Here is a 13,228-nt window from a genome sequence, read left to right on the forward strand (position 1 = left end):
TTAACCAGATTCTTAAGCTTGCAGACAGTTAAGATGAGAGCAGCAAAGACTAGAGATGTTTCTATACACCATCCTCAACTACAGCATCCCCAGAGGAATTTGTCTCCACATGACGTGTGTCTGAGTGTGGCTGGTAAACTCTGGAGTTCACAGGAGGGGCTCATCCACAGCAGCACTCAGAGGAAAGGACAGTTTGGAGAACAGTCTTATCTTGCTCCAAAAGGTGATCTCCTCTGGCAACAGTTCATGTCAGATACTGCACAGCGAGAAACATGATTACACAAGTCAAAATCATTCCCCCAATCATGAAGTATTTATCTTGAAAGGCTCGTTTCTCAATCAGCCTCATCACTGTATTGGACAGGCCCAGTGTGTTGGCAACATCCAGGATCTTCCTGTGAGTACCCTGGGAATAAAAAGACAGCAGAGAAACAATTAACCTCACAGTCCAACACTTCTTATTCCACAGCCCAAGAATATTTCATTACAGTGGCAAGTGATGAACTCTGATTGATGGGTCTTGCTACCAGCCAGCAGTCCCTACAATTCAAGAGACAGACACAGGACCCTGGAAATAGCTGGATTATGAGACTAATTAATTCACACACAATAATGGGAGTGTGGTTCAACACACAAAACAATCAGTCCAGAGGGTGATGTCACAAAAAGTGGCTCAGAGCAAACACACTCCCTAGGGAAGTGCTGAAGAGTTTTTTCTGGTCCTTTTTCAGGGCTAAAGTCTAGTAAGAGTTTGAAGCTTCTGGATCAGCCAGCCTTCCTTTCACAATGCTGTGGTTTAACCCAGCCTGCAGCTGAAACACCCACACAGCCATTGGCTCACTTCCCCCCAGCAGTGGGGCAGGGGAGAGAAGTGAAAAAACAGGATAGAACAAGAAGATAATAACAGTAATAACAGGAGTAGTAGACAAAATAAGTGATGCACAGCACAACTGCTCACCCCCCACAGCCAATGCTCAGCAAGTTCCAGAGCCACACCACCCCCAGTTGTATATGGAACATGACATCACATGGTATGGAATATCCCTGTGGGCAGTTGGGGTCAACTGTCCTGGCTGTGCCCCCTCCCAGCTTCTTGCCCCTGCACCTTCTTGCTGGGCCAGACCTGCCTCCACCACAGCTCTGTGTGTCCTGTCAGGGCAGCCTTGTCACCCCACCTCAAACTGAATTCTGAGTCCAGGTCCCTAAGGGAACACTCTGGTTCAGAAAGCCAAGACCTAGAAGGTGTTGGCATTTCCTGGCAGCCTACTGTATCCTTAGTCTCCAAAGACTAAAAAGGTGAAATCTGGGAATTGTTTTGAATATTAACCTAAGGTCAGCAAAGCTCCCAGGACATCAACATGTACAAACAGTTTCTCAATATATAGAACACAGAGATTTGCAATAGCAAATTAGATAACCAGTTTCTCCTGTAGAAAGCTGTGCAGGTATTCAGAGGTAGGGAATTCCCTGAGTTTTTCAGAAATCCTGCTTTCCCCCAAGACACACTCCTTATTAAAAAGCTTTTTGTACCTTTGAGCTATTCACTCCAAATTTAACATTGCTCTGAACAGTCTTTTATTTTAAAGACAAGTATTTGACATGAAGAAATGCAGCTGCCATAAAGGTATTCAGAGGAGGATGCACTGCAGAGGTTTATTAGACCTGAGAGAATATTATCTTTATTACTGATCTTAAACACAAGTGGTGGCTGCTGAGTGATGTTCACCTGAAATCAACCTCTATCTGGGATCTAAACATTACTTCCCACACTTCACTTGAATTAAAAAAATAAACCCCAAACCAAACCCAGACAAACCAAACCCAAACATAAGGGAACAAAAAAACCAACACTGGCCCTCCAGAATGTGAAGGTGAAGACTGCTAGAACACTGAGCCATAAAAAGAGCTTCAAGATGTTCCTAGAAAGATGATTTCAGGGTCAGTTAAAATGGAGTTTGGGCCTCTCCCAGCATTCTCAGCTTGAAGCAGCACACTGAAACACCCCAAGGATTTATTTAACTCAGCCTGGTCATCACAAACACAGAAAAACGTGGGGTCTTGGTATAAAATGATGCCCCCACCTTTAATGTCACTCTCTGGTCCCTCAGCCCCTGCAGGATGTTGGTCCCACTGCCAATAAGATCATCCATGCCACGATGGGCATTCTGGAGGGATTCATTAAACTGTAAAGTTTCGTCGATCGGGATGGTGGTGTCAGAGTCCTGTGGGGGAAATGCAGGGTCTTGGTTACCTTGCCAGCTCAAACTGCCCGTGCTTAGAGCCAGAAAAAGAACATGCAGAAACAAGCCTGGCAAAAATCTGACAGGACTTGCTTTTAAACATTTTTTTTTCCATTAGGATATTGAATAAAAACATGAATATTGGAGAGGAAAAGGTCATGGAGAGGAGCCTACAGGAAGCGAGCCGAAAGGCAAAGCTGATCAGCTGTTCAACTGCAACTGGATCTCAGAGGAGAAAAAGTCAGATTAAAAGCAGAGAATTTTTTATAATCTCAGTTTATGGTAGATGTAGGAAAGAGAGAACAGAAAACTAACAGAAGGTGTTTGACAAGGAGTCATTTGATGATTGCAAGTGAAAGACTTCCAGGAGATTTACCAGCACGTTCCTGAGCAGGAAAAGGCAAAACACAGTGTCTGGGAGATGACATTCTGTAAACTCTTATTTACAACCAAGTGCAGATTGCTGGTAAGGAGGGCAAAAAGACATGAACCTGGCTCACTGAAGCTCTGACTCACTCACCACCCAGGCCTCACCTACATAAAAAAATAGTATTTTTTTCCAGAAAAGATGCATTAGCTCAACTAGAAAATATGAATCTTGAAGTAACTGCATAAAAATCTGTACTGGTTTGTACCCAGGGGCAGAAGGTGCAATCACTTTTGGCTTTCAAAGGCCTCCCTCCAGTTTAATCCTCTCTGGGTACCATTCCATTGAGAGAGTCAAGAAAATAGCTCAGCATCCTCACACTGTTTTACAAAGAGGAATCGTGATTCTGGGAAGAGGTGAGTGTGGAAACACTGGCTTATCTGCTTCCCTGTACTGAGAACAGCAAGAACTCCCAAAATGCAGAATGCCTGTGCAGGACAGAAGATGGGTAACACCCCACATCTGCCAGCCACACGTTATGGGTAGGTGACACCACCAGATTTGCTCTGAGCAGACTGGTGACTGTTGTAAACCACCTGTTAACAGGGGAATGACACGTACAGTCCAGTGCCGGGTGTTGTGGTGCCCAGGGGGTGTGCTGCTCACCAGAGGAATAAAGGCCAGAGCTGTTAGCAGTCACAGGGTCAAAGTTAGAGGATGAAGAAGCCATGACAGGCAATACACACCTCTGGCCAGATAATAAAGCACTAAGGTTGAAACAAGTGTCTTGTCTTACATGAGTCTGCAGAGCAGAAGCACTTGGATTTGCATCTGAACAACTATTATTTCAGATATTTATTAAGCTTCCAATCAGCAGGGATTCCATTTCCTGTGCCAGGAGTTTGCAGGGTTGTTCAGTTTGGGCTTTTTTAAAACACACCACAAGGCAGGAAGAAAAATGCTGAAATGGATTTTTGACCCTCCTCCTAAGGAGATGAGATGGGATCAGGTCTTTCATTTGCTGTTGGGGGGTTTCTCCAGAATGGCAGAAGGGAAGAAGCTTTAAAGATAAAGGCCCCTTTATTTCAAGTTAAGCACAACGTTCAGAACTCTGCTACAGCTTTCACAAGCTATTCTGTGTGTTGCAGGGATTTATTGAGGATACCCACCCAGCTGACATCTCTATTTAACACAATGGGGTAGTATAGAAACTGTGTAAATAGACAGGCCAATAACTGACAAATCAGCACCTTCCTGCTAAAGGGATGTTTTACTTTACCCAGTTAAAAGAAATACACAATAGTCAACCTTTTCTTTTTCACCTTGAGACCCCTTTTAGCATCTAATGGAGAAAAAAGTCACTCAGTTATTTTTCATTTACAAGGCTGCTACTGCTCTTCAAAATTGTTCCACTGACACATGTCTTAGTTCTGGACAAGTTTTCCTGCAGGAAAATTTCTCTGTATTTACAGAGGAACACCAGGGTGTTTTAAAAACAAAAGAGATTTCAAATGTCAGTGTTCCTTTCAAGTCCTGCTTATAATTTCAGAATAGGCAACAAAATGCCAGGTGTCATCTTTATGTCAGGCTTTGGGAAGTACATTGAACTTCCCAACCCTTGAGACAGGACCAATCACATTCCCTCTTCCTTGCCTGAACAGTGAAGGATAAGAAAGAAAACAAGTTATATGCCTTCAACAAAAAAAAACCAAACCAAAAACCCAACCCAAACCCACAAAACAAAACTCAAAACCAACTAACACCCAACAAAACAACAAACTCACTTTTGAGTTACAGGAAAGTGAAATCTGAAAGCAAACTTGTGTTGTTCAGAGCAAAATGCCTCTAAGAATTTGCACTGGGGGAAACATCCAGTGGAAGAACTAAAATTTAACAAGGACAGGTGGAAGCAACATTCCTGCCATTAAACTTTTTTGAATCATTTATAGGTAAAAAGGAAGGGGTTTTCTCCCAGCTTCTATTTGGACAAATGAGAGCTTGCTGACATCTACTGACAGCAGGGTGTATAAAAAGCCAGCCATGTTACAGACCTCAGGATCTGACAGAGACACCTGATAGATACTTTGGCACCTTAACTCACTCACCCTTTTGAAACTGCTGTATAAACTCAGGCAGGACTGCACAGCATAAACAGCAACAGCAGCTTGTGGAGGTTTTTACTCTTCTGTATTCTGTTCACATCTCACATCAGCAATCTGGTAAGGGTCACACCTACCTCCTGCTGAAAAGGTCTCTAAAAATAACCACCTATGGCATCTGCAAGAGCAATGTGAGCTGCAGAGTACTTACATTGGTCGTGAAGGTACGTGCCAGCAGCTCCTCCCGCTGCCGCTCCTGCTGCTCCCGGGCGTAGCGGCGGTGCTGGAAGTTCCTCAGAGCTGTCTGCAGGTGCTGCACATCGTACTTCAGCTGGTCAACTCGGCTGGGAGGGAGAAACCACAGGAGTGATGGTCCCAGGGATTAAAATAACGTTTGGTGGGGGTTTTTTTATATGAACAGTGGAGAATTATAAATTAAGTGACAAGTAATAAAGATGTGGGGCTGTTGGAGAGGGGTCAGAGGAGCCACGGGGATGATCAGAGAGGTTGAGGGAGCTGGGCTGGGTCAGCCTGGAGAAGAGAAGGCTGTGGGGGGACCTCACTGCAGCCTCCCAGTCCCTGAAGGGAGCAGAGGAACAGGAGGGGAATCAGCTTGTTAAAGGGCAGAGACTGGCAGGACAAGGGGGATGGAGTGAAGCTGGAGGAGGGAAGGGTTGGATGAGATATTAGGGGGAAGTTCTTTGCAGAGAGAGTGGTGAGGGGCTGGAACAGGCTGCCCAGAGAGGGGGTGGGTGCCCCATCCCTGGGGGTGTTCAAGGCCAAGTTGTTTGGGGCCCTGGGCAACCTGGAGGTTGGTGTCCCTGCCTGTGGCAGGGGGTTGGAGCTCTGTGATCCTTGGGGTCCCTTCCAACCCAGACCATTCTATGATTCTATGATCCTAACCCATGACTAGTCTTTTCAGGAGTGACATGTATTTTCCTCATTTAACACAGATGTGGAAACATTAGTAGGAATAAAACAGTTTTAAGACCCCTGTGCACATAACAGATTAAGCTTTCAAGTTGTATTAACTAGCATCACGTTCTTAGGATTGTGGTTTTTAATAAAGGGAGTTTAAAAGTCAGTGGGCAATACAGGAAATATTTCCACTGGGCTAAAATAAATAATGTCCAGAACTCCATTGTCTCTGATGAAATGTCTGATGACTACAAAGCCTAGATGGCTATTTCAGATACTGACCTTGACAATACAGGTAACATGGCATTCACCCCTCAAAGGCATTTTGGGGCTAAAGCATTAGTAGCAGACTCACAGAATACATTAGAATCACAGACTGGGCTGGGTTGGAAGGGGCCCCAAGGATCACAGAGCTCCAATCCCCTGCCACAGGCAGGGCCACCAACCTCCAGGCCTGGAGCTACACAGGGTTGCCCAGGGCCCCATCCAACTTGGGCAACCTTGTGTAGATCCAGGCCAAGATGTTTTGCTGTCTCTGATCCAACCTCCTGCTCAAACCAGCACTAGCTTTAAGAACCTCCTTATTTCATTCACCAACAACTAGGAAAATGGTCCAGAGAAAAGGACACCAGCTGAAGGAATTTACTCCTTACCTCCACAAATGCCATTTAAAGCAAATGCCACCCAGAAGTGACATTTTTACAGTGTCAAAGCACCATGTTCTGCTCATCTCAGAACACAATCCTGATTTCATCACCAGTCTGTGGTTAAAGGCAGGAAAGGGATTTTTGCCTCCCTGCCTCAAATTTGCTACTGCAGACCACAGAGAAAAGTTCAGCAAACCATAAAGGTTTCACTCAAAAGGCTTCCATAAATAAAACCACTACAAAGATTACACTGTGCTGTCACAGCAAGGAAGGAGAACTCACAGTTTAGCATTCTGTCTCTTGTTGGGAGGTTCTTTGCTGGACAGGATTTCCAGACGCTCCAAGTTGCTGAAGATACTGTCTATTCTTGCCTGAATCTCATTTTCTACTACTGCAAGGAAATAGAGTTAGTTATTTGATTTGCAGAACTGCAACCTGAGTGAAAGTAAAAGCCCCAAAGTATTCAAACTGGTATTTAAACCCTGTCAGATTCAAATCCTTACTGGATGAAAAAAAAATCAGGTAACAGAACTGCACACTGCCATGAGAAGACACCTCTTTAACTCAGCTAATTTGAGACTCTGACCTTTGCCTCCTCTGAGAAAGCAGCTGGGAAAGCTCCTTCTCCCCCCAATTATCCAAGCTCCTCTCCCTGTCTGCTCTGTGTGTTCGGATTTAGAGCTACCACATTCCCCACTGCAGCCCCTTCTGCTCCTTCAGCAGGATTTGCTCATGCAAGCTAATAGCCAAGACTCTCACAACACTGGCCATGTAAACCTCTGAACACTTAACACAGAGTTCACATACATCATCCATACCTATAGCAGAGGAGCTAGACAGTTAACATACATCATCCATACCTACAGACTCAGAGCTGACAGGACAAACACCTCAGAACACCATGGCTGAACCAGGCCCAAGCAGCCCTCACAGGTGGGAAAACAGAGTAACTATCCCCATTGCAACTGCTGCTGATAATCCATGTAGGAACAGCAGAGGGGCAATAAGAGCACACAACACTAACTCATGTATTTCTACTGTAATGAGGTGAGAAGCTGATACAACTGGAGGAAGTTGTGTGCTTTCAGTTCCTGTAACCACCCTACAGCACAACTCCATGCGAGCCACAGCCCCCTTCCTCATCTGGCAACCATATCTTCTAACCACACCACAATCTGCACTTCCCAACACCAAGAACTGCACAGAAAGGTGAAAGACAGGAGGGCTATTAACCATCTGACATTCCTGTGCTTCAAGGTGAGCTGTAAGGCTGAGGGTACCCTCCAGGGTGTGTCCACAGACATTATTAGAGGACAGAAGCACTGTCACGAAATCTCAGCCTGCCATGGTCAGACCTGGTGTAAATAATCACCAAATCCTGCAGGCACTCTTTGTTCTTCCTTTGTATTTAGATTAAAGAGGTTCAGAGAGAAGAGCAGCATTAGCCAACAGTATTTCAGGGCTTTCCAGAAGACACATTCTGCAGGACCTGGAAAAGCAAACAGCATGTGCAACCTTTTCCTCTGCCCTTTGATCTCACAGGATCAAAGAGCAACCGACTCACAGCACAAACACGAATCAACCAAACTGTTGTAATTCATCTCTCCATCATTTAGGGCAGCTAAACCTAACCAAAGAACAACCAGGAGAGCAGACAACTACATCAGCTTTTGCTGGTCCAAGCAATAGGAATTCTATCTTGGTCATCTTAACACTTCTCTGAGTAAGAACAGATTGTTTGCCTAAAGTTGGAGGAGGAAAGCAGCAAGAGAGACTCTGACTTCCTGGCTCTTATTCCTGCTTGTTGTGGTTTTGCATGGCAAGGTTCTGGTGGAGGACAGGAGGCTGCAGGGGTGGCTTCTGCAAGAAGCAACTGGAAGTTTCCCTCAGGCCTGACAAACACTGTCTGGACCCAAGGCTGAGCCCATCAGTGATGGTCACAGCACCTCTGGGAAGCACAGTGAGGGTTAAAAACCTGCAAGCAGCTGCTTTGTGCTCCCAGAGAAGGGAGAGATGGAAGAAACTCTGCAGACACCAAGGTCAGTGAAAAAGGGGAGGGAGAGGTACTCCAGGGGCCAGAGAGAGAGATTCCCCTGCAGCCCATGGAGAAGCCCATGGTGGAGCCCAGGGAAGAGGACAGGGAGCAGAGACCCCACCTGCAGTGCACGGAGAGACCCCACACCAGAGCAGGTTTGCTGGGGGGCTTGTGACCCCGTGGGGGACCAGGCTGGAGCAGTCTGGGACTGAGGGACATCCTGTGATTGATGACTGCACCCACAGCAGTGACCCACACTGGGGCAGCTGGGGAAGAGCTGAAGCCCCCTGGGAAAGGACTCAGGTTGGAGAAGTTCATGGAGGACTGTCTGCTGTGGGTGGGACCCCAGGGTGCAGCAGGGGGTGAGGAATGCACCCCACCATCCCCACACCCCTCAGCTAAGAAGGAAAACAGCTCCTGAGGAACTGCTTGAAACCCCCATCCCTGTCTCCCCCTGTGACACCTGAGGGGAAGAAGGGAGAGAAATCATGGATACAGATAGGTCTGCTAAGAAGGGAGGAGTGGGGGGAGGTGTTTTAAGATCTGGTCCCACTTCTCATCACCCGACTCTGGTGTCACTGGGGGTGCAGGGCAGGGTCATCAGTTGGATTGATTTATCTCCTTTATTCTGTGTAGAGCCTGTTTTGCCCACGATGCTGATTGCTGAATGATCTCTCCCTGTCCTTAACTCCTAAACCTCTCAATATCTATTTTCTCCCCTGTCCAGCCAAAAAGGGCAGTGAGAGAACAGCTTTGGTGGGCATCTGGCCTCCAGCCAGGGTCACCCCACCACACTGCTCTCTGGTCAAAAGCTAATCCTTTTGCCTATAAATTCTGAAACAGGCAGCAATAACTACAGCACATACCTGTATCTTTTGATACATTTAAACAATATGTTCATTTATTGACTATGGTGCATAATCCAATCTCTTGAACAGCCTCAAGCAGCAGAGGCAGAAGGGAAAATCATGCTAATTTTCAAGCAGCTCCTAAATCACACCCAGGGAACAGCAGCCCAGGAAGTCTGGCACTGTACTAGGAGCAGTACAACCCCCACAGAAAACAGAACCAGTAGACAAGCTGTTGTTTCTGATAGAAAAAGTAATCACAATTAGCAATTACTCATACAGGAATTAAGACTTCAAGCACAGGTCCAAAATACCTTTGCCAAATCTGCACTGGAGGACAAAGTCCTGCCACAGTATGTCAGAGGATTTTATTACACTTTATTAGCACATGGTTATAGTCCAAATTTACTGGAGCCACTTCAGACCCAGCTGATCAACATATTTCTCAGAAGCAGATGGAATTACAGGTTCTGCCTCCACACAAGCAGGAACTATCAGAACCATCCTGCTGCAATTCCTGCTCACCAAACCACAGCATTTTCTGCACCAACTGCTCTGAGCATCTTTTGGGGAATACTGCCATTTAGTGGATGTTTAAGGAACAGCAGGACAGGACACCTCTACAATGGTGTTTCTCAGCTTTTGAGCTTCTAACAAACTCACCCAATGAAGTCATGAAATCATAGAATGACAGGGGTTGGAAGGGACCTTGAGAGGTCATTGGGTCCAACCTCCTGCCAAAGCAGCTCCCCAGCTCATACTGCACAGGTTGGGGTCCAGATGGGTCTTGAATATGTCCAGAGATGGAGACTCCACACCCCCTGGGCAGCCTATTCCAGTGCTAAATCTGCAGTCCTGCCCACATCAAGCTGTTCATTATATACAAATGCATTGATGTGACAGGTTTTAACTCCACAGCACACCCTGGCTACGAGTTCCAATATCTAACAGCACCAAAAAAGAAGATCATGAAATAAACTCTTGTTCTGTCTTTTCTGCTCTGTCCTTCACACAAACCAGCATGGATGGTATTCAAGTTGAATAATACAAGAATTTTAATGCATTCCAAAATGGTGATGTGTCTCACCAGCCAAATCCATCCCAGTGGTGACTGCAGATACAATGAGAAAGCATACAAGGTTAAAGAGAGAAGCTAAAGCAGATCAGTACCAAGTGGGACTTTCCTCTCTAATTAACTACTTACAGTGTACTGACTCTTTGTCTGAGGTCTCCAGGTGCCCCATGTAAGATTGGACCTCATGGACTTGCCTATCAAAAGAGAAAAGAGTATTAGTTAATGTCTTTTAAAATCAAACCAGTTTTCAACACCTCAATTTTCAGCTTCTTTTACTTAAAAGAACTTTTCAGAGCAGACTAGGAATCAAACACATGGTATTCAGTCCAACAGCTCATCACTGAACACAAACCACAAAAAAAGCCCACTCCAATTCTTCATAAAACCCTGCTTCCAGCTAGTGTGTGCTCTACAAGATAACTTCCAGATTAAAGCCAAAAGGGAAGGTGGAAGGGATGGTTTGGGGGTTTTTCTTTCAAAGATTTCCAGTCCAGTTCTAGCTCACTGCTCGTTATTTCTAACTAGAGCTCTCTGCCATGTCACACACATGCAGCAAACCACTGAGATCTACCTTACCCTCAGACACCCATGGAAATTCAGATGGACAAGAAGCTACAACCAAATAACCAGAGAAGCTGGGGCTGCCCTGGATCCCTGGCAGGGTTCAAGGCCAGGTTGGATGGGGCTTGGGGCACCCTGGGCTTGTGAAAGGTGTCCCTGCCCATGGCAGGGGTTTGGAATTAGATGATCTCCCAGGTCCCTTCCAACCCAAACCAGCCTGTGATCACAGCATAAGGCAATAAGAGAATGGGAACAAGATGAGATTGTTCCCCTTATCAAAAATAGTTACTATTATGGGTATGCATTTCCAGATCAACAGCAGCATTTCCTGCTCTTCCCTGATCATTATTTAAAATCATTATTTACCAAAACTCTCTTCTTTACCTCCTTCAACAGAGCTCAGCAAAGAAACCTATTACCACAAAGAGTTGGACTATGTGGACTGACTGTCTCCTTGGGCCTCTTTCTCAGGAGTCAGCCCACACCACACAGAGCTGCAAGACTTTTTCCTTTTACTTTGCAATTTTCATGCAACTTCTCCCCCACCAGATCAGCATTACCTGTGAAAGAGTGGGGTTTATTGCCAAGGTGGTTTAAATTGTCTCTGCCAGCCACCTCAACTGTGTTCTGCTGCCTTAGAACGCCTACTGGCTTAGCATGCCTTAAAGCTAGGTGCATTGAATGAAACAGCCACTTGTTTTCAGGGAGTATTTGCACCCTGGTGCTTTAATTCCTGAGGTGAGCAGGCTTTGCTTGCTTTCAGCCCAGGGACTGCAGACAGACACATGGCAACGGCTGAACCACGGCAGCACTCCGCGGTGGAAGAGGAGATTTTATGAGAGGAAAAGCTTTCAAAGGGGGCCGGGAGCGCGCTGGGCCGCAGGCAGGGTATCTGTGCTCCGCCTCTTCCCCCGCACCGCTCAGACCGACTGCTACGGCCGGGCCCGAGCCGCCCCTCCCCTCCTCCAGGCTCGCCTCAGGACCGGGCCCAACCCACCCACCCCCCGGGCTCCCCTCAGGGGCCGGGCTTGACCGTCCCCGGGCTCCCCTCAGGGGCCGAGCTTGACCGTCCCCGGGCTCCCCTCAGGGGCCGAGCTTGACCGTCCCCGGGCTCCCCTCAGGGGCCGAGCTTGACCGTCCCCGGCCTCCCCTCAGGGGCCGGGCTTGAGGCTCCCCCCGGCCTCCCCTCAGGGACCGGGCCCGACTCACCCCCTGGGCTCCCTCAGGGGCCGGACTCGACCCTCTCCGGGCTCCCCTCAAGGGCCGGGCCCGACTCACCCCCAGGGCTCCCTCAGGGGCCGGGCCCGACCCACTCCCCGGGCTCCCCTCAAGGGCCGGGGCCGACCCACTCCCGGGCTCCCCTCAGGGGCCGGGCCCGACCCACTCCCCGGGCTCCCCTCAAGGGCCGGGCCCGACCCACCCCCAGAGCTCCCTCAGGGGCCGGGCCCGACCCACTCCCGGGCTCCCCTCAGGGGCCGGGCCCGACCCTCTCCGGGCTCCCCTCAAGGGCCGGGCCCGACTCACCCCCAGGGCTCCCTCAGGGGCCGGGCCCGACCCACTCCCGGGCTCCCCTCAGGGTCCAGACTCGACTCCCATCCCCTACACTCCCCTCAGAGTCCTGCCCAGGCCCAGCCGCCACCCCCCGCCGCCCCACGCACTTGTTGGTCTGGTGGTAAAGCGCCTCCATGACGGCGGCGCGGCCCGGCCGGCCCCGCTCCGCTCGGCCGCCCACGTCGTCACAGCTCCACTTCCGGCCGCGCCGACTTCCGCTTCCCCCGGGCGCGGACACACACCCCAACCCCACCCCCCCCACACACACCCGCGTTCGCAGCGCCCGGCGCGGCCGCCAGGGGGCGCTGCTGTGCCGCCGTGCCGCGCCCGCCCGGGGCGGGGGGGGGTGGGGGCGGGGGGGGTGGTTCTCGGTCCTCGCTCGGGCACCGGGCGGGCTGGTTCGGGGGGCTGCAGAAGCTGGGGGGGGGGGGAAGGGGGGGGACGGGTATCCCGTGCTTCCCGTTCCCTCTCCGGTCCTCGTCTGTCTCCACGTTCCCTCATCGCCCGTTCCGGGCTCGGGTCATAGGAACTGCATCCACCTCATGGCCCTCAGAGCCCCCCAGTGCCCCCCTGCTACAGGCAGGGACACACACACACACACCCCCAGCTCAGGGTGCCCCAAGCCCCATCCAACCCGGCCTTGAGCCCTGCCAGGGATCCCAGGGCAGCCCCAGCTTCTCTGGGCACCCTGTGCCAGGGCCTCCCCCCCCTCCCCAGGAAGGATTTCTGCCTCCCAGCCCCTCTCCATCCCCCTCCTGCTGCTGAAGGCCGTTCCCCTGGGCCTGGCCCTCCCTGCCCTGGGCACCAGCCCCTCTCCAGCTCTCCTGGAGCCCCTCGAGGGAGGGGAAGGGGCTGGGAGCTCTCCCCAGAAGCAGCTTCTCTTCTCC

General features: G+C 49.3%; 1 protein-coding gene across 2 annotated transcripts; it reads right to left on the bottom strand.

Annotated features, from left to right (window-relative positions):
* Nucleotides 1-227: 227 nt before the first annotated feature.
* On the bottom strand, nt 228-12,514 carry GOSR2 (golgi SNAP receptor complex member 2). 2 transcript variants are annotated; one of them, XM_084275629.1, is made up of 6 exons: nt 12,449-12,514; nt 10,359-10,423; nt 6,554-6,662; nt 4,918-5,050; nt 2,082-2,222; nt 228-406 (listed from the first exon to the last, which is right to left on the bottom strand). In XM_084275629.1, exons 1-6 carry the CDS (start codon nt 12,475-12,477, stop codon nt 245-247), a joined length of 639 nt encoding a protein of 212 aa, XP_084131755.1. In that variant the 5' UTR covers nt 12,478-12,514; the 3' UTR covers nt 228-244. The 2 variants fall into 2 exon arrangements, with proteins under 2 accessions (XP_084131755.1, XP_084131756.1); XM_084275630.1 differs by lacking the exons at nt 2,082-2,222; nt 12,449-12,514 and having other exon boundaries at nt 6,554-6,659; nt 10,359-10,416.
* Nucleotides 12,515-13,228: the final 714 nt, after the last annotated feature.

Source organism: Gallinula chloropus, assembly GCF_964237585.1.
Source record: "Gallinula chloropus genome assembly, chromosome: 26".
Lineage (NCBI taxonomy): Eukaryota > Metazoa > Chordata > Aves > Gruiformes > Rallidae > Gallinula > Gallinula chloropus.